General features: G+C 39.0%; 1 protein-coding gene across 3 annotated transcripts in view; it reads left to right on the plus strand.

Moving 5' to 3' along the window:
• dennd2b (DENN domain containing 2B) overlaps window positions 1–24,930 on the plus strand; it is a 33,219-nt gene extending 8,289 nt beyond the window's left edge. Inside the window, exons 2-20 of one of the 3 annotated variants that reach the window (XM_055230834.1) lie at window positions 1,064–1,162; window positions 4,745–5,989; window positions 6,765–6,907; window positions 9,650–9,771; window positions 10,434–10,634; window positions 11,045–11,141; window positions 11,238–11,282; window positions 11,635–11,819; window positions 12,665–12,774; window positions 12,886–12,955; window positions 14,041–14,118; window positions 14,545–14,685; window positions 14,765–14,913; window positions 19,677–19,854; window positions 20,549–20,590; window positions 20,743–20,854; window positions 23,097–23,336; window positions 23,691–23,777; window positions 24,527–24,924. In XM_055230834.1, coding sequence (XP_055086809.1) covers window positions 1,089–1,162; window positions 4,745–5,989; window positions 6,765–6,907; window positions 9,650–9,771; window positions 10,434–10,634; window positions 11,045–11,141; window positions 11,238–11,282; window positions 11,635–11,819; window positions 12,665–12,774; window positions 12,886–12,955; window positions 14,041–14,118; window positions 14,545–14,685; window positions 14,765–14,913; window positions 19,677–19,854; window positions 20,549–20,590; window positions 20,743–20,854; window positions 23,097–23,336; window positions 23,691–23,777; window positions 24,527–24,561 — 3,354 coding nt within the window. In that variant the 5' untranslated portion in view covers window positions 1,064–1,088 and the 3' untranslated portion in view covers window positions 24,562–24,924. Of the gene's footprint in view, window positions 1–1,063; window positions 1,163–1,245; window positions 1,357–4,744; window positions 5,990–6,764; window positions 6,908–9,649; window positions 9,772–10,433; window positions 10,635–11,044; window positions 11,142–11,237; window positions 11,283–11,634; window positions 11,820–12,664; window positions 12,775–12,885; window positions 12,956–14,040; window positions 14,119–14,544; window positions 14,686–14,764; window positions 14,914–19,676; window positions 19,855–20,548; window positions 20,591–20,742; window positions 20,855–23,096; window positions 23,337–23,690; window positions 23,778–24,526 lie in introns of those variants that run through there. The other 2 variants (XM_033983559.2, XM_055230843.1) reach the window with 2 other exon arrangements.
• The last annotated feature ends 1,271 nt before the right edge of the window (window positions 24,931–26,201 follow it).

A 26,201-nucleotide genomic window follows, 5' to 3' on the forward strand; every position in this document is an offset into this window, starting at 1 on the left:
TTTGTTTTGTTGTGACAATACTGTAACTATGATCTTAAATTTTGGTCTCGCCCCTTCTATGATTCAGCGTCTTGTCTGATAATATTTAGCTCTCAGTAGTCTTTGTCTTATTGCTGTTGACTCATGTTGCAGAGACCTTAAAGCATTAGTTAACCCTGGATCTTTTTTGTCTAAGTGTATAAGCTGTGTTAGTTTTTCCACTCAAGCCAAGCCTATTCAATATTTGCACAGGTGATTTCACACACAAGTAGGAAACTGCAGGATTTGTGTCTGATGTGGCCTTTAAAGCACATAAACTAGATGTTCCTTTGTATAGAATGTAAACTTTATGGTCATTGGAACATGTACATCAGAATTAAAATGCAATCCAATGCTTTTTATTGCTCTAAATAATCTCATACAGCAACCTACAGCCCTTAAAAATGCCATTATCAAACGATTTGTGAAGAAACTATTGCTTTGTACAAAATTAAACGGCTCCGCTATTCCGCCTCTTGTATATGACGTTTATAATTTAGTGTTACAAGTGTGAACGTCTTATGGAAACTTACCAAGACCAAACACTTTAAATACAGCAGTTGAGCCAGGCTGTTGAACCCTGTCATGTAATATGAGTAGTTCACACTGAGACTAATACTTCCCTGTCTGTTTGTGTAAAATATGCCCAACATATGTTTTGTCGATACAGCTTAGTTTTTTTTTTATGTTAGGTGTTTTCATTCATGGGTAAAAGCCTGAGAGGAGTTTAATAATTTTGCTTTTATGCGTGTCCTTAGTAATGTACTTCTTTTGTGTACAGTTGTTACGTAGTTGATGTGACAAGAGTGAATAGAGCTTGAGATTAGTGTGATAAATGTATTTACCGGTAGTGACCCAGTGGCTTAGAGGGTCATTCTACGTTTATTATGTTACATTTTTGTTTTGGCCAATGCATCTCCAAGCATCTCTATGGACTTTTTACACAGCTGCTACAAAAATGGAAAAAAAAAATGCAGATGTGATGTGAAAGAAACTGCTTTATAATATAACAATAAGTGATTTTATTTGTTCTTTGGTTCTTCAGGTGAGCGGGCAGTGTGTGCTCAAACATGACTGCCAACAAGAGTTCCAAGGCTGTGTCCCGAACAGGAGGGGGTAGAGCTCCACGGGACAGCACTGACAGGTCAGTGACACAGAGGACATCCTGAATTGACTAGTCTACTCTTCTCATGACTGTATCGCTCTATCACACGTCTGAGTTAGCTGTTTTTCACTAATATGACAAATGAACTAGTGAGAGTCAAAACAGGACTTTTACCACTTCTGCAAGTTTGATCCTGTATCATTGCGGACAAGAGCCCCGTCCCACCTGCAGATGTGAGTAGTGAGGCAGACCTGTGTATGCATGTTGAAAGCTTATAGTGCTCTGGAGACACGCAGACTTGAACAATATAGAGTTTCATTACTATATACTTTATAGTGGAAAAGAAAAGAGTCAGTCTCACCGATACGTCTTAGCAGCGCTGGGCAATTATTCAAATTTGAATCAAGATCGAGATTTAGTCATTTCTAATCATCAGTGATCAGCTTGGGTCTGTTTAATCGAGAGGTCTAGAGCCAATCGTCTGTCAGTAAAGCATGTGGTTAGAAGCAGAGATAAGACTTTGGACGAAGACATTTTTGTCTTAATAGCAATTTTTTAAAAGTATGCATTGTTTATGTTCAGGAAATTAACATTAAAAGTGATTTGTATTTGTAAAAAAACACTATAAATCAAATTGAAAAATGAGGCACATCACTGTAACGGGAAAAAAAAATATATATATTGATTCATTTTTTTGTCATGGTGTAGTGTTCTGGTGAAAGGATACGAGCCGACTTTCTTCTGGTTGTTTATCTTCTGAACACAAGGGCTACTTTAGTCCGTAACTCACGCCAAGTCAACAACAAAATAGTCTCAACTCACTACACCCAGTCTCCAAAACAAAAGGTGTCAGCTCTAAACTAAACCCAAAATATCAAATCATTACAATATTGCCTGGCGCTAACTATCTACTGAAAGTTTAACCAAACAGGAACAGTTTAGAATTTTGTGTATCTCGTTTTAATTTAGGGGCTGCCTCAAATAATTTTGGTCAAACTAATGTCTCCATGCAGGACCACACACAAGCGCTTCGCAGTAACATGAAGAAGCAGGTCTTTGTACTTGCTCCATGATGTGAATCTACTTTGGGGGCATAATTTAATACTTCATATATTCAGGACTCACCGACTCATCTGCTGCCAACATGTGGAAGATTTAATATCCTTACCATGATGAACACAGTAGTATACAGAACAGTAGACAGGCTGAATACTAACAACATATTTTAGCGTCAGACCAAGATAAATGTGAAAAAGCTGACACATGATGGACTATTCCAGTTAAAAAGCTGTTATGGCCTGTCTGCTTTGGTTGTACTGGTCAGTTACAGGAAGTGACTGTGGTTTGAAGGGATTGAAAGAGCGAGTGAGAGCCAAAGGCCAGACTGCCACTGCATTCACTGCCTTAACCTCTGTGTGGCCAACCAGCTCAAGTGTACTAAAGGAGGCTTATTTTTAATGGCCACTTACCCACCAAAACCTGCAAAATCTCTGCAAAAATATAGAAAAATGTGCATATTTTTAGAACATATCCATAGATTATAATTAGGACTAAACCATTTCACAAGAAGTGTAATGATACATGTGGATAATTAAATATAATAATAAATATTGCTGGCTGTACTTACACTCATCAGGTCCGTCTGGGAGACAGAGGGGAATTATACCAATTTTCAAATGCAAAAAGGAAAGAAAATATAATTCTACTGAGGGTCAAGCCAGAGTGTATAGAAATTAATTACCCATTTACCAAATTAAACCAAATTAAATCCTCTCTTGTGGCTGAATTATGTTGTTATTGAATGTTTTGTGAGGTTGCTACTTAAACTTCAGTGATGGTGAGTCTCCAAAGTGCTCTGGTCTCTGTCTTGGACTGAGGACTGACAACAGTTTGGGCTTTTGGCCACGAGCATTAACTTCGACTTTGCCTGAGAAATTGTACTAGCTCAAGTGGTCATACTTTTTATACTGAATCATTTGATTAGATTAAAGCGTATCATAGACTAGGGCTGTGCAATTAAATATATTTTAAAGGAGATTGAGATTCTGTCATTTGTAATTGTCAGTAAAATCATGTGGGTTGGAGCAGAGTTCAGACTTTGGAAGAAGCTATATTGTTTAATCGAGCTGAGTCAAATTTATTTTTAAAGCACATTTTAAAACAAACACAGCTGCTCAAAGTGCTGTACAAAAGCGATATAAAATGCAGTGTTTATGCTCTGCGGCAAGACACATTTTTGTTTTAAATATGACAAAATTAAATAAAATTGAAAATCGTGATCGAATATGATGAAAAAAAAAGATTATTTTATGTCATATTGTTCAGCCCAAGCACTGAATTAGCTAAATGTTTACAATAATAATAATGTAAATAGCCTTGGGAGTCTTCACAATGAACAAAACTGACAAAGACTAGACTGGTGTGACTATAAAAGAAAGTGTTCTGGTTTATAATGTTTTATATTTGGCCTTTTCTTGTATAATTACTGTATCAAATCCTCCGCTACAGATTTAAATCACTCAGGGGCTTCCAGACAGGAGATGCCGTCATGACAGCTCAAGTTACTTTCAGAGATGTAAGATAAGAAGCATCCATCATAGTGGCTGTTTGCAGGTTCAGGTGTTCAAACATCTCGTGGCCTGCAGCTGGAGCAGTGAAACCAAGGCAGGGCAGATATGTGTGAGGTGAGATGTGTCCCAACCTGCATTATGGGATCACATCGTTCACTTCTCCTCCCAAAGAGCTTGTTATGACACTCTGACTGTGACATCAGGTTTCCTTTACGCAATAACACGCAGTCCAAGTCCAAGTCATGGCACTTCTACTGAACGGCTATGAGTAGGATGTTACCTGGGTAAAGTTTGTCGAAATCTCTGTGGGAAATAAACACGCTTCCGGTGCTATGAGTAATAGTATCAGTAATGGGCATGAATGAGACTGGAACAGGTAAAGCTGCTCCAGTAAATTCTGATGATCATTTTGTGTGAGGTCCTCCGTGATTCACCTCAGTTTGATGTGGAAAAAGTTCATATTGGCATTTTAATTCTGTCTGTATTTCCTTTGGCCTACGCTGACCTGTTCAGCTGCCAAAAACAGAATACTTTCCTGTGGTTTTTCTAAATAAGTAGCTCAGGTTTTCATTCCATCTTTGATCCTGGCAATGAAATCTGAATTTTCATCTCATTTTATAGGGCTCCTCCATCTGTTCTTTGTTAAGATCTGGTTATGTTTTTACAGCAGTTGTGATTCATAGCCAAGTGTGGCATTTTGCTTATTCTTTCTGGTGGAGGGTCTGCTACCTGCTTGTTTCATTTGGGTTTTATTGCTTTGCCTGGAATATTTCACAGTATGGCATTAAACTTATCTCTTTTGCATATCTTCTTTGCTCAAAATATCTTGGAAAACATGCATTCTTACTATACGTAGGGTCATCGCTTCACAAATTTGACCTGTTTGCATGAAAGTGTCCCCTGTTGGCATGAAAGTTAAATGCCATACTGTGTAACATAACAGACAAAGCAATAACATGCCCAGCGAGACTAGAACATGGCAGATCTTCCACCAGAAAAGTGAAGCTTTGAGTCAGCTTCAGATTTGAATTTGTTTTTGTTTGTCTTTTAGGAACCAGTCCACGTCACCCGTCCTCTCCACTAGCCCGGGACAGAGCCAGCACACACCCCTTAGCGACGGCGAGAGCTCTGGGAAACCAAGTCGCTACGTGAGGACTGACGGGCGCTTCTTAGCTCGCACTGGGAGGAACAGCAAGGCTTCGACCCTGTGCGGTGGTGCATCTCTGGGCGGTGACCCCAACTCTCCAGGACTGCTCACCAAATCCAAAAGCATCGGTTGCCTAGACAACAGGCTCTCCATCTATAAAGCGCCGGTGCAGGCCAAGGCAAACCAGGAAGTTGTAACGAATCAAAAGACAGATCTTGTTTCAGAGGATCGCCCAAATGCTCGAGCTTTGAGTTTGAGTAGCGTCTCTTTGGGGTCCAGTCAAGCCCACAAACGCAGCCTTTCTCTGGGTCGCTTGGTAACAGGTGCACCCCCAACTACAATCCGCAAAAAGATCTCAGAATGGGAGTGCCGGCATTTGACTTTGCCTAAAATGAGCCTGTGTCTGGAGAAAAGGACAGTAGGGGAGTGCGTAGGGGGCAGCGAGGGATGTCCCAGTCTCCTCTCGTCCCCCTGTAGTGAGAAAGCATTTGACTTTAAGGGTGTTCGCAGGATGAGCACGGCCTTCTCTGAATGCTCCTACACAGAAACCGACGACGAGCGGGTGGCTGATAAAGACGCCGTTGGACGTTTCCAGAAAAGACTGGGCAAAACGGATTCTCCATTTGCACGGTCCTTATCGGGTCGGAAGGAGACATCTGCCGTCCTCAATAGGATACAAAAAATCGAGCAGGCCTTGAAGGAAAATCCCAGCACAACACCTCCTCGCTATCTGAATAACTGCTATGGCACTGATAAGACAAAGCAGAAGTCTTTTGTAATAGGAGACGACTTGGACAGTGCGTGCGCCAGTAAACGCAACAGTATATGCTCCGTCACAAATGAACCTGATGTTGTTTTAGTTTCTGACAAACTTTCAAAACTCAGACAGAGATTTAGCGTGAGTTCAACCAGGTCCGAGAGCCCAGAGCCCGCGCCTCAGCAGACTCCTGTGGGCTCACCGGTCAACCCTTTACCCAAACCAAAACGCACTTTTGAATATGATGCTAAACGAGACCAGAAGGGCTCACTGGCAGCAAACGGACTACCTCCAGAACAGGCCGTGGAGTCGCCTCCACCCCTTCCCTCCACTCCTGCTCCCAGCACGACCCACAAGAGCAAGACAGAGGGGAATGCAAGACTCCCAGACAGGTAAAGACTTAAAAAAACATCATAACAATAGCACAATTCTTCATAGTTTTGTCCTGGTGGCATTGAAAGATACAAATGCAAAGTACACATTTTCATACGGAGACAAAAATTATACCTTGATCTTAATATTAAACCTGATGCATTCTTAATTCATCATCACATTATGACCGTCACAGCCTTATTTTCATGTACTGTAGCTTTGTTTTTACCCATAACATTACTGTATCTTGAGAAAGGTGGGGCTACAACTAAATGTTACGTTTTAGAAAAGGGGACAAAAACTCCTAAAACATTTTGCTCCTCTCTCTGTGTTTAAAATTCCTGTGGCACAAGGAAACTCAGACCAAGCCTAAAAGCCACAGATGTCGACAGCATGACACAATATTACTGTAGGTTCCTCTGGAGTTGTACCTTGAGTTTGGAACAGATACTGAAATCACGGTGATCAGTTATTGCAATATAGCTCTTAAGTCTGTCAGCTGTCAGTTAAAACCTTACCTTACCTTAGCATTTTGGATTTTAAGAGCTTTTAACCATATTATAATTGTTTTCTATTCATCCAAAGTTGTATTTAAAGTAATTCATGCATGTCTGAGTAATTCTACTGCACTCGAGATGTCATTTACCATTGCTTAGCAAATTCTTGTTTTTACCAATCCCCAATAGAAGCCCACTGCTCTTTTCTTACTTTGGTCTCCGATTATTTTGTTATAATATGTAAAATGTATGTACTGTACTTCTTGACTGTCACTTGATGACCTGTATTTGATTTCAGAGAGTCGTGTGAGTCGGAGGAGGCCAGTGTGCCATCTTCGTATCCTTCCTCTCCTACAGAAAATGGCACATCGACAACAGAGACGAGGAATAGACCCAACTCTAAAAGCACTTTTGAAGAGAACGCGTACGAGGACATAGTGGGTAAGCACGACAACTGCTGTTTGCTGTTTACAATTGAGTTAAATCGTCTTGTGTGCTGTTGTTTATAAAGGGCAAGTTACAGTTTATAGCGCTCAGGTCTCATATACTGCTGCATTTTAAAAGAGTTTGTTTCCGTCTGAAATGTTGAGGTGTGAAATTCCTTTCCACTAAATGACCCTTTACCATCTAGTTGAACCACTGGCTTTGTGCCCATGAGAAAACTTAATATATTGCTGTAGTTTATCAAAAAAACACCTGGTTGGTCCCTCTTCATGTGATAGTAAACAGCATTTTTAACACTTTATATTGTATAATGAATATTGCTGCTTGAGTTACAGATTTGTTTGCTATTCCTGGTTTTAACGGATTATTTAATTAGTTTGAAAACAGTATATTGCGTGTGTGTATGTGTGTAGTCAAAAACCTTTGCTACTATGTGATTTGAAACCCAGCGATAGAGAGGTGGTGACATGTGGTCCTTTGTGGCTGAATATAACTAGACTGTTTACAAGCTTCTGGATCACTACGTTCGCAAGAAACCTATGATTCATTTCCCAGTTTCACTTAATCTTACACCACTGTCTTCAGTTTGCTCATGTCTGCCTGATATGTCATTTTGCGTGAGTAATTCTAGACTACTAAAATGACCCTGTAACCTTTATGTGCAATGTAATTTTGTTTATACCTGTTGAAATAGAGGGTTTTGGATTCTGTTCGTGCCAATAAATCATCTAATAGCTGTTATATCGAAACAAGGAAACCACAGCGAAGTGACACTGACACATTTAACGCAAAATTAATGACGGCAACCACTTGTAGTCACGTTTCCCAAAAAGGTGATTGGAAACTTTAAAAGCACTTCGACATTAGTCACGTACTAGAAGGCAGTAATGTCGGGATCTTAAACATACACGCTTGCTGGCAGCGGAGGTCAGTGAGGTTAAGTACACTACCGGGACACAAAACGAAACAATACAGCATTATCGGGCAAAATTAGTCCTGCATTCCAAATTTGTCACAAAACAGATTATCTCCAAGAGGGGCGCTTCGTAGTAGCAGTTTGTAGTGGGCTTACAATGAATATTACTTGGCTTAGTGGGATAGTAGCTGTGGTAAATATTTATCATAGTTTTGCATCAGTTAAGTGCCAGAAAGTTGAGAAGAAAAGTACAAAAATCCAGGAAGATGTTGCCTTTTATTTGGTCTAATCATAGTCTTGGCCCTTGTTAACACTATAGTTTTTAACAGTAACAGTAACAGTAACAACTGTAACAGTTATGGAATTACCTCTGTGTATATGTATAAGTACATCTATAAACTTCACTGACAATAAAAAAAGAGGAAAGATTTTTAATACAATCTAAACTATAATGATGTTAACTCGGTTTTTATAAAAAATATTAGTCTAAGCTGTCATATGCATTTTACACGAGGTTTCTTATTCTCTCTCAACTTGGCCACTACCTCAAAGTAAACTGATATAGTTATTGTTGTAGTTTTTTTTCCTGTAGCCTGTTCTGTTCCCAGGAACTCCATTGTGTTGACAGAAACCTACAATCCCTGTGTGCGCTCGAGGTGTGTCCCCTCCCAACGTTATGCCCGTGTGTTAAAGACATGCTTGTAATCAGAAGTGCAGATTAGTACCCTCTAGTGCATCAGCAGACATACACAGACATATCATTTTCCCAGCGGGCCCTCATTACACAAGTGCTGAGCTTTAATGGAGTAGCAGTGCAACATGGGGTCTGACTAAGCCCTCTTATTCGCCTCCTCACCATTTATCACGAACTCATCAACAGAGTGACGTCAGTGAGCATTTAGGAAATTTCCTCTTTTGCAATAGGTATCTGTTCAGAGTAGGATATGTGGGAAAATTTGGATTTCTGTTTTTAATAATTAACTGCAACGGCTCTCAAGACATATTTGTAGGTCAATGATTAAACTTTTAGAACAACACATTTTGGCCTCTTGTCCTTAGAGCCAGAGAGCTTCTTTCCCTCATGTATTTCGACACCATCTGGCTCTGTTTTTGTTCTTCATTGTGGTTGCTTCACTTTCTCACAACCTTCCCTGGACCTTGCCAAAAAGCTATTCTCAGAGCATATGTCTGAATAGACATGGGCTGCAGTGTTTTCTCTATTTGACTTGGCCCGGTGCCAGGTGACATCAGTGGGAGCTGTGTACTGTTATGTTCCTATTCTTCTCATTCTGCTATCACATCAGACTGAGATGGATGTGTTTAGGAAACACAGTAGCACCTTGTCTGGTCTGGAGACACTACTTTGTTCTAACTTTAATTTAGGAAGATGTTTTAAATGTGTTTGTAGGTCATGCAAAGCAAATTTGTATTAGAGTAGATTTTATAAAATTGATCACAGAATGAATGGATGTAAATACTGCGTAGCTTGTAAATGTTTTGTTTACTTGTTTTTATTACTACCTAACATCCAAGGTGACCCGGTATTTGACATACTTGAGCAGACTGTCGCATGCCTGGACTATGACTCATCAACAGCATAGTGTCCAGAGACCTGTGGGGCCCAGTGCCAGCAGTAATTATTCTGGAAAAAGTTCCACATTCGTTTTAGTTAAACCTTTTATGACTCAAACTCAACACCCTACTGCCCCCACGCTGCCCTCACAGTGACCCCTCCGACCCCAGACGTCATAGGGTTCCTAACAAAAACAACTTTTTTACTGTGTACTGAAGCTGTATTATAAGTTGTTTTTTGGTCTTTACAGAGAAGGAGAATCCGTATGAGGACGTTGACCTGAAGCGCAGGAGTCTGGGGCGAAAGTCGTGTTTCACAGAGAGCAGCCGGTCATGGAGCACTGCGGACCGGAAAGTCAGCTCTCCTCCTCAGGTGATACACGTGGAGCTTCTGTCAGGAGATTGTATTTGTCTGATTTGTCGACATGTTACGTTGCAGTTGAGATAAACACGAGAGCTCCACTATCATAAAGTGTTTCTGTAGCTGCAACCTTTATTAGTAATACTTCAAAGTGACACCTCGAATATTATATTGTTTTGTCTTTAATACTCCACTGTATTCATTCAATTTAAACTTATCTATGTTTATTTTATTACACATGTTTTTGGGGTCAAATACACAAAGAAAAACATGCATTCATACAGAGTTGCCTCCCCACAGATCTGACCTGTTCTCCGTCTTGGTGCTTATCTTCATGAAGGTAGATGCGTGTAATTTGATACTAATATTATAGGAAAAAGCACACAAGTGGCAAATCCTCCACCAGAAAAGTTAAACCATGTACCTTTAATGTTTATTAGCACGTCCTTTATACGTCCTTTATAAAACCAGATATGTTTATACCTTTTTGAGAATTCCCAGAAAGGCCAAAGTGCATTGTTGGCTCGCGCACACTGACACTAAGATCTCGCTCTGGTGGAAACCGGATTTTATTTTTCCATTATTAGTAACAAGAATTCCCTCTGACATATTAACTGTCACCGTAATGCACTTGAAGATTTACCAAACTGCATTTTTGTGTCCTTTGTTGTTAGTTACCATCCAAACCCAGTAGCCAGTCCCTGCGTTCTACGACAGCGAGTGACAGAAAGAACCATCGGATATCCCAGCTGACCAAACGGCACAGCCACAACGACATGCTGCTCCTGCCCCAGTCCTCGTGTGGACTTCTGGACAACAACTTCTGTGGGACCAGTGACTCTCTGGGTTCACACAGGCATTGGAGGATCCCCAAGGTGAATAATATGCTCATTATATAAGTTTAATGAAAACAAAACACAGGCAAAACTATTGTCTATAATGGAAAGAACCACCTACATGTATCACAGCTCAGGTCTATTGTATTTCTGTATGCATATTTGTTTTCTGTTGGGGTAGACATAGCCTCCCTTCCTTCCTAGCTCTGAGAATTGCTAATGTTACTATGAATAAATCCAAGCTAGAGGTGGGAGATCTAAATATGGCTATTATTGCTATTGTTGTTTTGGAGATATACACAATTTGAACAGTATAAAGTTCATCATCTTTCTTTAATTCTTGCGTTTTCCATGATCCTTACAATTATTACGTTTTATATGGTTTTATATGGTCCTTTAATTTCTTTCTACCACTGATAAATGTATGTGTAATCCTATTTTCTCTAAAGCTGGTCCAAAGAATAAACTCAATTTACTGCACTAAACGTGGGAAGAAAAGGCTCAAAAAGTTGTCCATGTCCAACGTTGAGACGACGTCGTTACGAGGTTAGGACTGAGTCTTATAAACGTTTCTTTTGACACCAGTGAAATTCCTTATTGGCTTGTGAAAACTTGACTTGGATGTCTCTTTTCCCGATGCAGATGACAACAGCGAAAGTGAGAGTGATTCAGACGACAGGTTCAAAGGTGAGAGACACGTGTTTACACTTTGATAGTAGAAACATATTAAGGAGATTTGATTACTTTTGACACTTTTGATGTAGTTTTTTTTCTTTTGGCAAGTTTAGGGATGTCACAATTATTTGGTTAATGGATAATTGTGATAATTAAGGTCACACAACCAAAAAATTATAGATGTTTTTTTTGCAAATAATCAAAGTTGTGATGGTTTATGTCACATTTATTGTAACACAGTGATTTGCAGAATGATTTTACATGCCAGATGCTCTTCCAAAACACAACTATTTCATTTTTGGTACAGTCTACGTTTCGCTACTGCACGCTATGCATTTGTTTATAATTGACTTTCTATCTCCAGCTCACACACAGAGACTTCTAAAGCTCCAGTCGATCCTGCGGCGTGCTCCGAGCTACAGAACCCTGGAGCTGCAGCTCATCGAGTGGCAGGAGAGGGAACTGTTTGAGTATTTTGTGGTTGTTTCCCTAAAGAAGAAACCCACCAAAAACGCATATACTCCAGAAGTCACTTATCAGTTCCCAAAGGTACGAACTGTGTGAAGGTTCAATCACTTCATTTAAAGAAGATTTCGTGTCCTTTTTGTGGTATTTAGTTGAACAATGACACACGCTTATATGCACTAGAAATAGCTGCAGAAATGCTTTTGAATCCTGCAAGTGTCCTGGGGCAAAGTAAGTATAAAGCAGCGGGATGGGGGGTAAAAAAAAGGCTGGGATATTCAGAGCAATTGTGCCTCGAATGTAGGACAATATAAGATGACTGAAACCATAATAATAGCGTTAAACCAATATAACGTGTCTAAAAGTGGATTTCAAATACTCCTTAAAAGAGTTCATTGTCTTTTTTTAAAGTTTTTGAGCTTTTTCTTCCACTGCGGGCTTCAATAAACGGCCTTACACAAGCCTCCTTAAGATAGTTATTCAATTACAGCTCGCATTTAGTTATTTGGAGGGTCAGACTTACAATATAATTATGTTAAATGTTTCTCAGAGAGGTTTTTACTGTAGTGTTTGTGTGTTTGGATGATTACTGGAAGTGGTGCCTTTTGGGGTCAGAAGCTGCCACAAAGTATAATGCTGTAGCCATTACTTAGACCGACTGTTTTAGTTGAATTTGGGGGATTTTGGACACCCACTGACACTATAACATGACCCATATTAAATCACAGCTGTATGAACTCCTTTCTTATCATTTTCACACAAGATTAACAGTGTTTCGCTCATAACAAATTAAAGGTCTAGGGCTGTATGTTTATAACCTTGTATGGGAATAATATTAATAATTTCTTTGTCTCGCTGAGGTCCATGGGGATCATAGAAACGAGACACTTGAATGAGCCAACTGAGATTCCTCTTGTTCCCCCTCGCAGCTCGAGAGGCCCACCAAGCAGATGAGGGAGGCCGAGCAGAGACTGAAAGCCATTCCTCAGTTTTGTTTTCCTGACGCAAAAGACTGGAGTCCCGTGTCTGAATACACAAGGTACAAACTAAAGACTGTTCTATCTACATGTATTTAGCGCATTAGCATACATTTTTGTTATAATAGCACAATTACAATGCACTAAAGTAGTTTAAATGTGCTTTTCTATAGTGAGACCTTCTCATTTATGTTAACTGGGGAAGATGGCAGCCGGAGGTTTGGCTACTGCAGACGATTATTGGTAATACACTCCTTTGAATTTGAACTTTGAATTGGATGAAAAAAAAAAAAGATGTTGTCTAATGCAGTAAGATTTTAATAGTTCTGTAAAAGGAATAGTTTAAATACAAGTACAAAAGCTCTAAATGTCTTATTAATAGCAGGACATAAAGAAACCACCATTAGTTGTTCTGTAGTTTTTGCTGGCCTGGTTTTGTGCGGCTGCAGTTTGTGATATTTGGCTCTATACCACAATAGTACACAATCGTTCGACTGCAGTTGTTCATTTACTCACTAAAATACAATCATTCCTCCAATTTCCACAAAGAAACATTCCAACTTTTGGTCAGCTGCGTGTCTTTTTTATGAGCTGCTTTGAAGCCTGGATCTACAATTTTCTTGTGGCTACCAACTCTGACCATGTGGGAGCTTGTGAAATGTGGTGACTTAATTTTGCCAGCCTTCTAGTATTTCTGGGCATGTTTACAGTGCTACAGGGTACTTTCTCACAAGGGGGCGTACGCTTTTGGCACGGTATCTGCTTTGAAATGGCCACTTTCTCATCATCTTTTTGATTGGCCGGGTTTATACGCTTGCTCGATAGGAACGGGTTTTAATCATAGCTCATCGCTGTAGCTTTCTTCCAATAACTGTGTTTCCTCCCTGTTGTTGTCTGTCCGGCCGTTGGCAGCAGTGAGGCATTCCAGAGGACTTGAATCAAGCAGCACATAGTTGATTTAATCATCCATTTGGAAAAGCAGGGGAGAAAATTGTATTCCTAATATGGACAAGTGAATTGGCTGTTCTTGAGTGCTTGTGTTCACGTGTGGCTGTGTGGTTTTGAGTGTCTCTTGTCTGCGTTCCCCCATGTGCTTTGGTGCACATAATGGTCTTAGAGTGAACTGAAGGAGGTGATATGATCAGCCGAGGCAGATAAACTACATTTGTTTATGAACTGGTTACCCACATCAAAGACTTTCACCTCAGAATACATTCGAGATACATCCTCTGAGTAAACTGTTTTATCATTCAACCAGTTATTTTGATTTCACCAAGAATTAGTACACTATGCAGTAATAATTTGTATTTGTGTCCTTTTGTCTTTAGCCAAGTGGAAAAGGACCTCGACTTCCGGAGGTTTACTGTGTGATAAGCAGACTGGGCTGTTTTGACTTGTTCTCCACGGTGAGTGTACACACTGGTGGGCTAAGCTGTAAATCATTCTTACCTCATAGTTAGGCTTAGTTTTATGAGAATTACCTTTTTGTGGGATGGGGTTAACTTAAACAGGGTTGACTGCACTCTAAAGAGCTAAAGTATTCAATGTAATGGTATATTTACAGATTTTTCTCTAACCATATCTAGAAAAAGCCCAATCATAATATAATAAAATAATCTGTTGAATTTTGCTCCATATGTTTTATTAAACTAACTTGAAACTATGGTTAAGATCATATGACTGGGCAAGTTATTCAGGTATTTGCTGATATAAATAACTCCCAAAAGTAGCTTCCTAACTGAAATAAATAAGTGTGATGCATTTCAGGGTTTTAGACATATTTTAGATAACATTAATACGTTGTAAAGTAGCTTATGTGCATGTTTTTTCAGATCCTGGATGAGGTGGAGAGGCGCAGGGGTATCTCCGCTGCCCTGGTCTACCCGTTTATGAGGAGTTTGATGGAGTCGCCCTTCCCTGCACCAGGAAAGCTCATCAAAGTGAAGACCTTTCTGCCTGGAGCAGGAAATGAGGTTAGAGCTGTTGATTGTGCTACATTTTTATAATGTCCTTTGAAGCCGAGGAAAGTTTTACTATTTGATTTTTATGTAGGTCATAGAGTTGAGGCGACCCACTGATTCCAGACTGGAGCACGTGGACTTCGAGAGTTTGTTCAAATGCCTGAGTGTACGGCAGGTGGTACGGGTCTTTGCATCGCTGCTGCTTGAAAGAAGAGTCATCTTTGTGGCTGATAAACTCAGGTGGGTGGTACTTATCAACTGAATCTAAAGTGTTTGTCTATATTAGCTTTTTTACAACGTTACCTGGATCAGTCAGTCAGTTTTTTCAGTCCATTTTAAAAACAAAACTGAAGTGGGTCACAGTGGTGAAAGTGGTTAATGGAGGAGAAAGGGTGGAGCTGATAAGATGTGAACTCTCCCCTGAGACCAAATGTCCCGGACTTAACTTCTGGTAACAGCGGAGACTTACTGCCTTGGAGAGAGTGGACACTGCAGTGGACATGTAATCTGTGCATGTATCAGGCCCAGTTTAAACAAACAGCAGCAGGGGGCAGTGACTGTGAGGGGAAAGAATGCACTTCCTGTGTGAGACTCTGCCCTCAGAGAGATGTGGCCGCTCTGTCACCATTTGACTTCTCCGTTCACTCCCTACTTTTGAGTGACAGTGCTCCGTGTCTCTTCAAATGAGCGGTTAAAAGTACTCGTTATGACATGATAACATCAAAGAATCACTCAATGGAAGCAATGATTTACATTGCAATTATTATACCACTGTTACATGAGGGACTGGTGTCATGGTGTTGGCAAAGGTAATAGTGTCGTCCACCACCAACGACGTCATAGTTACTAAACTGGAAAAAAAAAATGAATGGAGAATTTTTAAACTACAAATTACAGAACAAAAATTACTAGAAACATTACACATTTTTAAGTGTACAGTGTAATCTTTATTCCAGATAAAGTCAGTTTTTGCGTCTGCTGCCCTGAGTTTAAACCCCACGGCTGGAGGCTTGTGTGTAGATTGTAATGTGGATGTGTGCAGACATGCTGAGCTGCTGTGTTTGGGTTCTCTGGGAAGCACTCACAGGGCCCCACTGCATCACTAATGACTTTTATGATAAAAGGGCTACTCCCTCTGGAGCTTTGGTACATAATCTTGTACCAAAATATCTCTAGCAGAACATGATGTATTCATTTTTCTCTTGAAATCAGAATCCAACACAAGCAGTGACAGGAAATGCCATCAAGTGATCCATGTGAGGTCTTCTTTTTTGAGAATTAAGTCAAAATTTTAAAATACAAGTGGTATTTTTGTCTTTTGTAAGCAGCCTCAAAATACTATGCTATTCTTAAATGAAATGCCTGACGACATGTGTCCATTGTCCTCTGTGTCACTCCTTAACAGCTAAACCCCAGTGACTTGATGCTGACTAGCTTTACCAGTGCTGTTATGTAAACAAGCTTGATCCTCGACCGTTGCTACATGATGTGTTTATGACAGAGATTTGGCAGCAGTACACCCACATTAACATTACAATACAAAAAACGGTCTGGGTTGTTGATGTGTTTATATGAGATTGATGATACAAAATAGGTATTTTTTTCCCTTTTCACCGCTGAACTTGTTAATATGTCAAGCTAATGTAGTTTTACTATGTGTGATGCAATACTATAATTTAACACCAGAATAGTGCTGATGCTTCTGAAGTTGAATTGTTTACGTTGCATCATAATGACTCGAGCACAGTAGGGCCCCTTCTTCAAAATAGTTTTTTGACATTTGATTTTTTGGTGATTTTTTGATCATACAAACACCTGCCTGGGAAAACATTATCCTGTTTTAATTGCAAACTATTTAGACATTTCATTTTGCTAAAGATTAATCACAGACCCAATATTGAAGTGCGTATATTGTGAGTGGTTGTCTTTTGGCAGTATTATGACTGAATACTTGTAACAGGTTTTCCAGCTGCATGGTGCTGTAAGTCTCAGACACAGTTGACTTATTGCCTCAGCTGCTGCTGTTTTTCTAATCAAGGCATATGGGAACATGCTAATTTCATTCAGACCTCTGTTCAGCTCAAACGTTTCTCGTACATGCCATGCAATGTTGGCACTGGGCCAAACCACTTTTAACAACCCATTCTCCATGTGGTATTTAATTCAGAGGCAGGACAAAATCTGCAAGGTAAACAGGAGAAATGTTTTTGTTTTCCGAGTTGCGTCCAATATTATAGCAGCTGAGTTTTAAATTTGTCTCAAGCTGTCATTAATATTTACTTCTCTGAGCAGATTTATACAAATGTAGACAGTCCCATACACAAACACCTGCACTCATTTGTACTCTCTCTCAACAAATGTGATCTAACTACCATTAGTCAAACATGTAGAGATTTCTATTGGGAAGTCATTTTTCATTTGAATAATAATTGCTTTTGCTAGGCCTTGTGTGAAGCCAAAGAGCTCAGAGTAAGAGCCAGTGGCTAAAGATTCTTATAGACAGGAAGTCAGGGAAAACTATTTGGGGAATAAGGGAGCAGAAAAGGCCTGAAATGTATAAAAATACAACACTTTACCATAGAAATCCTATATGTACTCTACTGCCACATATACTGTAATTTAAAGTTATTTTCAGATAATTATTAAAGAACGGTTTGGCCGCACAGCTGCTGCTTTTTCTATCATTTTGTGGTCCTTTAGACACACAAACTCAAACCAGGCTGAATGAATTGTGTAGAAGTTGTGAGCGCTGCTTTGCATTAGTGTTAAAAGTGCACCAGCGTGTGTATTTGTTGATCTATTCTTTTGTGTTGCCGTTAAGTAATTTGTGTTTCCAAGTGCTGCATCATGTGGAAAAGTATTTAGCTACCAACAAAAGCATGTTAACTAAAGCATTTGATGGAAAGCCAATTCAAGCATGTTTGTTCACTCATTAACTCATTTAAGGGAAGTTAACACCAACTGTTTTTTTGTGGGACGGTTGCTGGGTGGAGCAGGTTTTGCACATCCTTTTAGCGCCCTAAAATCACCGTCATTCGTAAAAATGTGCATAAATAAATTCATAAACCAATAAATAAATGTGACTTGAATAATGATAAAGATAATATTTATCAATAAAATGGGATTCTCACACACTGGATTTATCTCACTCTTCAGCCGACAAATAAACATACTTCTTAATGGATAACTTATTTTACACAAGAAGCATTTCCAGAGTTTAAACTTTCAGTGCAGCTGCGTTAAAATTAATCTGGCATTTAATTTAAGCCAAGAGGACAGTTCACAATTGTCTTCAAACTCAAATACCTGTTTCAAACTTATTTCCAGCTTTATTTGTTTGATTTCATGTGTGCGACTTCCCCAGTTACTTCTGTGTTTGATCTGAAATCCTGAAGCTTTTTTGGGTTATGAACTATCAGCAAAGTCATTCTCATTTTCCAAAGCGGTTTGAGTGGCAACGTCTGGCGGTGCTGTGTGTTTTCATTGCAAGTTCATCCTCTCCCAAGAGTGTGTGCACTGGGATTGAGTGTAATGGATCCTTCTGGTATCAGCGCTGTGTCGGGCCGTGCGTAGCCTGTGGCGAAGGTTTCTGAGAGCTGTGCCCCTTCACTCCCAGTTGGAACTTGTCAAAAACCCAGGAGACGGGATCTGTTAGGATTTATAAGTCCTCCTCGGGCAAATGGAAATCATACAGGGGAAAGTAAGAACTGCATTTGCTTCATGTTGTGAGCAAACAAGACTGGAAATTGAGGAAAATATTTTTGGAGTCTTCTCATTGTGGAGTCTTCTGAAATCCTATTGAGAAAAATGTGGTTGTCTTGGAAATCTAAAGACATTATTTAAGGACATTATGGGCCATCCAAACCATCAGAAGCAACCCATGTACCACCAGTAGTACATGTACCACAGTTTGAACAATCTATACTGATTTAATGCGCTTCTATATATGTGTATGTCTGTGTCTGGTCAAAACCCATAGTTTATTTTCCCTCCCTTTGTGTACATGGATTGGACTGTATAGAGGACAGAGGGGAAAGAGGGTCAGCCACTGTCAACAAGCCTTGGATCGTGAGAAAAACGAGCAGCTATTTGTGATCTCCGTGTTACACCACAGCCGTCAAAGTCAAACTGTATCGGCCCTTGTCAGCGTCACGTCAACGAGGCATCAACACAAATGCAGCATCACACCAGCTCTTGTCCAAATAACTGAACAATGCCACAGTAAGAGGCTTTTCAAGTGATCAAGTGATTCAGTCTTTAAGTGGCTTGTACTCTGTGACGTTAAACAGTGAGTGGGAGAGAGCACTTTATCTGCAAGCTGCTGTTGTTGAATCGTCTGCTCTTAATGAACTATGCAAACTGTCACAATATTTCCCTATCCAGCACAATATGACCACTCTTAACGCTGACATTTCAAGCTAAATATGATATCTTTATCCGAGCAACTGCTGGCTGATGGAATGTATTTGTACATTTCAGATATTTTAACAAAACTACTAACTAAACTACCTTCAAAACTACAGCTCTTGTGCAGCTCCTGTTATATGCAATGTTTTGATGACTTTTTCCATTCAAAAGATATAATATATAGTTTGAAATTGTGAATTGCTATGGCAGAAGTGCTTATTTTTCATCATTTTGAGACACATTGGTAGAACAGTAGGAGTCTAAGGGCAAGCTGGTGAATGTAAAAAGTAAATAGGTTGACGTTTGATGAAAAGATGTTCGTGCAATTAAGTTTATTTTGCATTATCATGTGAATCACTAGATCGTATATTTAGAATTTAGTGCATTTCATTGACAATGCAAAGCCTAAAGTAGCAGCCTGTTTATTGCGCACAGATATATGAGATATATATCACGCTATGTGTTTTTGTCTCGATTATCTAGTGGACCATCTGTACTGTTCTCACTGCGCTGTAGCTTTTTCTGGCGTAGCCTCAGTATTGTGGAAACTCATCTGTGAAAATAACACTGCTCTGTCTTTTGTCTCCTCTCTGCAGCACGCTGTCCAGCTGCATGCACGCGGTGGTGGCTCTGCTCTACCCCTTCTCCTGGCAGCACACTTTCATCCCAGTACTTCCCGGATCCATGTTGGACATCGTCTGCTGTCCCACCCCCTTCCTCGTGGGGCTGCTGTCCAGCTCTGTGCCCAAGCTCAAAGAATTACCTGTAGAAGAGGTGAGCGAAAGAGAGAAAACTATTCGCCTTATTCTGCAAGTTGCTGTAGATCATTTGAGTTGTATTAATTTGCATGGAGCTGCCGATCGGATTACAGAGCCATTTTAAAGCCTCTCAGAGAATCGGTGCATTGTTGACTCGTTGGTGCACATGAACGTAGAACTTTTTACCCAAATCGACCTATTTATATCATATTTAGCAGCAAAATGTTGCATATTCTCTATTAAAATGAATGGATTTCTCACTTAGCCGAACGTGCCACCACAAGGAAAGTGCGGTTTAGAGGCAAAAGAGGGTGGGGCGGAATTAGGTCATTATTCAGTGTGATTCATGTATGTTTGTGTACTCCTGTATTCAAGACGTCATTGCACCTCTCTGTACTTTTTTTAATACCACAAAGTACAAATTTCTGCACAACTAACTGACTTTAGACCTTTTTACAACATTCTCAACCACAATAAAAAAAAAAAAAATAGAGAACAAAGTCTTTTTCCCAGCATTGTTTTATTTGTATTGGCCTGTTTATCTGGACTACATTTTACATTGGCTTTGATTCTGTGTTTATGAAACTAGTTGAACAAAAAAACTGATTGGCTTGTCAGTTCTTATTGCAATTTGAAAGGTATTTCACTAAACAGTCATCCAATACAGCATCTTATCTCCACATAAAAGTTGTTTTCTTTGTGTTTTTTAGGCTTTAATGGTCGACTTGGGGACTGACCGCTTCATCCGACAGGTTAGTTTATCTTTATTTCAACAACAACAACAAAAAAGACGCTGGCTGTTATCATTGTTGTACCATGTTGGCTCTGTGTTTCAAGCTTTAAAACCAAGCCCAAACCACTTCTGTTTACAAAATCCTGACTTTGTGTTTGCGCTTGTTTACAGATGGACGACGAAGCCTCTCTGTTGCCACGGAAACTCCAGTCGGCTCTGGAGCAGGCGCTGGAGCAGAGGAATGACATCATCAGCCAGGACTCAGACAGCGAATCAGATGAAGGTGAATAAGGGACAGGTCATGTGTTTGGGAACAGATGTGCGGTTTTGGGGTCGTTGCGAGTGGGATCGGCTCTCCCGTAGAGCGCATGTTATCCTTTGTGAACCTCTGGGATATGACGTCATGAAGAGCGGATAAGTATTAATCACCCAAGTTTATTTTACAAGTGAAATCATGTCTGTTGGGTCAGTGTAGAGGTGGAATTAACAAATCAGTAGTACTCAAGCAGCTGACTTACATTCATTGAAAACAGAAATGCTCTCTGATTAGACTTTAGAAATATATATACATGTTTTTTTTACTTAAATTTTATCATTTTCAAAAGACATAACATTAGAACAATCAGCTGTCATTTAAATACCATTTCCGTTTTTCCCAGTGTCCTTCATATTGTTCTCTAAGTCTCTCCATAAAGCAAATTTCTTCCGCAATGTCCTTCCAGTTGCCGAGTGTAGTGGGGTCTTCCTTATGCCGTTTTTGTGTAATGGCTTTTTTGATGCTGCCAATAATATCTTGATTAAATAATAGTCTTTTCTGGGATGTGTGCGTCAGTGATGAGACCAAAATACATCGTTATGCACGTTCTTGGTAGTGTGTAGCCAAATATTTTCCCCATTTCTTTGCCCAAAGTATCCCAAAATTGTGACAGTCTGTTGCACTGCCAAAACACGTGCATTCCCCATAATATACTCCCCACATTATACTCCTCACATGGTTCATCCACAGATAGTGATGCTTTTTTAAATTTTTGGTGTGATGAAAGATCTGATTATGTTCTTCCAGCTGAAAATTCTCCAATTTGTTAAATTTGTTGAGGTTTGACAAATTTTATACCAGTTATCATCACTTATTTCTTCTTTAATTTCTTTCGCCCATTTATTTATTTATTTATTTAATGATGTATTTTTCCTGTTGACCCCTAAACCTTTAAACTTTTTTTAAATTTAGATATCATTTTTGCACTCTTGTTCTTATACGCATCAAAAGTGAACTTCAGAAATATTTAATGGACCTTGTGACAGAAGTAATAGTGTACTGCGAGTGTGTAGTAGTAGTAGTAGTAGTAGTATTCATAATAGCATCACGAGATATAGTAATAACAGAGACAACAGTAATAGCTAGTTCCAAACATGTTCTTTTTCTTAATAATTATAAATATCTTCTGTTTACCTTGTAACTTGCCTGCATATGTCCATCGAAATGTTATTGCTTTGCCTGGAATGTTCCTCTGTACGGCATTAAACTTAGCCGGCTAAATCTGTGGAGAATCTGTGGAGACGTTCTCGCGAGTTGGTGTAGTCAGACCTGTGAAGAGGTGAGTTCTAGCGCGTTGGCTAGTTCTTCTACCACTTCAAATACTCGCTAATTAAACCCAGAGGTAACGGTGTCTACTATGAAACTGCGTGCTGGCTAAGAAAACTTCTGGTATTCCACTCAACCTCCAGGGTAGTTATCCCAATATATAGTAAAACTGGGCCATACGTAAATGATTTTGAGACATTAAATACATTCTTGGTGTATAGTTTCACTGCGCTGTATTCCTGCATGTCAAAAATATATGAGCGGTTTTCTGTGTCCCCACTGTCTGCATTCTTTCCCAAATTCCTTCATGCAGCGGATAAAAATGTTAGTGGTTGTTTTAAATCAGTTCCTGCCAATTCTGACCTGTTCAAACTTAACTTTGAACCAAAACGAAACACTCACACAACACGTAGTTAACGGTTGGCATCTAATGTTTATTTACAAAGGTGTCAAACTGTCAGGGCTCGAACCGGTTCATGAAGTTAGTCCTGCAGGAGGCGACTGCATGGGGTAACACAAGTAAAAAGGAACAGCAATATCCAACCGCATTATTTGTATTTTTTGTATTTTTCTTTTGTGGTGAAGTTGATTGACCATGAATTATGAGGAATAGTCTGTACTTTGTAACAAAAGTAGGGTTTAGATTGCTTTTGCCACAGTAATACAACGCTTCTCTTTAATCTAGCTGTGATTGCATACAGGGATATACAAAGTTACCCAAGGAAATCATTCTTACTAATGTATATTCTGGTTATCTTGACGATGGCAAAGTACAGTGTGGTTAAGTTAGATATGAGTGTGTGTTTCTTTGTCCCATTTGGTCATTTTGCACAGTCCCAAAGTCATCGTTTTGCTTTCCGGTCAATTACTTTTATCCATTTCACTTGAATATATTGCTATTTTATTATGATGCATGAACTCTTTATTTGCTTTGTGTCCACAGAATACAACTCTCTGACCAACCTGGTGTCTGAGGCGTTCATCCGGTTCTTCCTGGAGACGATTGGACACTATTCCCTGTTCATCACTCAGAACGAGAGCGGAGAGAGGGCTTTCCAGAGGGAGCCTTTTCGAAAATCCGTGGCGTCCAAAAGTATCCGACGATTCCTGGGTGTCTTCATGGAGTCTCAGATGTTTGCAGGTTTCATCCAAGATCGGGAACTGAGGAAAACACGAGCGAAAGGTAAAAAATACAGTTACTTTTTCAGTTTATACCTATGTTTTAAAATCCCAACCATAATTCAGCATAGTCATTTATATTTGGCTTCTTTTTGCAAGTATAGCTCAATTTTGCAAGTATTTTATTTTTTTACCACAAAATTCATAAAGTGTGCAAAAATATTGGGTCTCTCTGGAAATTTCTCCTAGAACCCCTGCAGTTTTAACAGTGCACTAGTGCTGCCCCCTGGTGGGTGAAACATAACCTCAACATTTTCACTGTTTATCTTCTCCTCTGACATGACTGGCCAAATGTTAAGTCCACACAGCGCAAAAAACATGTAATTTGATTTTATTGTTTTCATTGTTCTGGTTTTAGGGTTGTTTGAGCAAAGGGTGGACCAGTATCTGGAGGAGCTCCCAGACAGTGAGCAGAGTGGAGTCAACAAGTTTCTAAAAGGCCTTGGTGAGTATTTTGTTGAAACATTGTATAGTATTAAATAGATTTAGAGGTGGAAAATTGTAGTTTAGATTTCAACAAAGATGTTCTAAAATGCATGTGATTGTTGTATTAGTTTATTAGTTCATATTTCAGTTTGCTCTCAAATGTTAATGCCATAGACCACATGTGTCAAACTCAAGGCCCGCGGGCTAAATGTGGCCCACCATGTCATTTTATGTGGCCCATGACAACGTAGTTTAAAAGATATGATCGCCTTAAAATGTCAGTTTATCAGGAGATGCGCAGTTATACAGCCATATTTTTTACATTTATGGACATGCATATGCAATATTTGTAACCTGAATAAGTAATAAATACAGAAACAGTTAATGAATAAGTTAAAAAAGTAGTTTATTTTACATCACATTTGGCCCTTTGAGGGGAACCATTTTGCTGATGTGGCTCTCAGTGAAAATGTATTTAAGTCCAATGCCAGAGACTGTATATATAAATGGACATAGCTAACCTGCTAGCCAACACATTTCAAATAGGAAGTGAGGCTTTCTATCTTTCTGGCTTCAGTTCACTTTCTATTGAAAAACTGTTGCCTCTCTCTCTGTAACTGCTGATGTCAAACTCGCCATTTTGGTCTTAAAATGTTCATATTAACCCGCTCTACGTGATCCTAATGTCAAATACACAAACATTTACAATCCCTTTTTGAGTTTTCTGTTGCGTAGTATAGTAATTAATGCCGGTTTATTCTTTCACAGGAAATAAAATGAAGTTTCTCCACAAAAAGAACTGAGAGGAACCATATTCACCAAAATCCCACGACGATGCCTTATAATGTTTTATATATTGTAAACATGTACATATTTAACAGTATGTTGGTTGTGATACTACTCAGTTTATGTTTATAGTACTTAATTAAATAGCTCTAGTAAGATGGTACACAGCGAGCCAAGCTTAAATTAACCACTGATGTCTTACGTGCCTGTGAGTATTCGGATGTGTGAATGATCTTGACACTTGACATGTTATTTTGCATTTTTTTCACAACATGGCGGTCCTCTGTAAACTTCTTGGAAACTGTACATGCATCAAGACAATGAAGAATATGATTGTAACTGTTAAGAAATCCTTTTGCAATCTTTTATTAAAAATGTCATTGAAATATCTTGTCTCTTAATCAGGCTGTGTGTCATATGAAGGTCGCTTGCCTATAATTTGCCTATAATTTCTGTTCTACACTAAATTACTTTGGGTTTTTCAAAGATTCCATTATTCATTTGATCCTAAACCCACTTTTTATATTGTCTTTTTTACCATTGCACTACAAATCCCCTTTTGCCACATGATGATAATATATTCACCTTCTTTTCTTATGACATCTCAATGACAGTTTCCCCCCAAAACCTCACATTCGGTGAAAGTAGGATCCCAAAAGGCTGGTACGTCTAGCACCAGCGACCGCATGCTGCTGCTGTAACCTAATTAAGTTGGAGGCTTCACTGTGGCAGCTGTCAGTGCCGTGCTGTTCTTAGCTCCTCTGACTGACGTTAATGCTCGGCGCTATTCATACCACACTTTTTATTTATAAGGCAATATGTTATTATAAACCGTCACTGAATAAAATGTAAATACAAGATGTTAACCAGAAGTTTTTAAGATTAATATGGTAGTAATGAGGTGAGGTAAGGCACAATTCATACACAAAGTTATTTAAAGTGTTTTACTGAATAAGAAAGACATTAAAATCGCAAAAAAAACCTAATAAATACATTGTACCTCAAGGCAAATCAAGTTTTCTGCATAAGTATTTTTTGTTTTTGTTTATTTTATTCACTAATTACATTCAAAATCAAACATTATTCAACTTGTATAAGGTACATAACATCTCTATCATGACAGAAAGGGTTTAGGCTGAAGTAAAAATGGCTAATGCCTAATTCTATTTAATAATAACGCACAAGAATTCCAAGAAAAGCAGCATCAGTTCAACAACAAATGACTCAATATGTAAACAAAAGAAAAACTACAAACCACGACAGTTCATAAATCATTCCTGAGTCCTGTAATTTTCAAAAAGTTATGTTTTATACCTCTTTTTAAATGTTTATATTGTGTAGGAGCTTTTTAATTTATCATCAAGGTTGTTCCACACACTAACCCCTCGAACAGAAACACAGTGACGTTTTTTACTGGTTCTAGTCTTAATTTTTTGGAATATACCTGTTCGTCTAAGATGATATTGTCTCTCTCTGAATAACATCTGTAAAAAAGGGGGAGCATATGATTATATATATATATTATGCCTTGTACATCATTACAGTTCATTTATAGTACGTAATTTTAAAGAAAGAAAAGCAATATAACAGATTTTTCATATGTTCCAGGTGTTTTTATGGTTTAATACCTAGAAAAACATATATTCTTACTCTGAGT

Source organism: Periophthalmus magnuspinnatus, chromosome 3 (genome assembly GCF_009829125.3).
Source record: "Periophthalmus magnuspinnatus isolate fPerMag1 chromosome 3, fPerMag1.2.pri, whole genome shotgun sequence".
Lineage (NCBI taxonomy): Eukaryota > Metazoa > Chordata > Actinopteri > Gobiiformes > Gobiidae > Periophthalmus > Periophthalmus magnuspinnatus.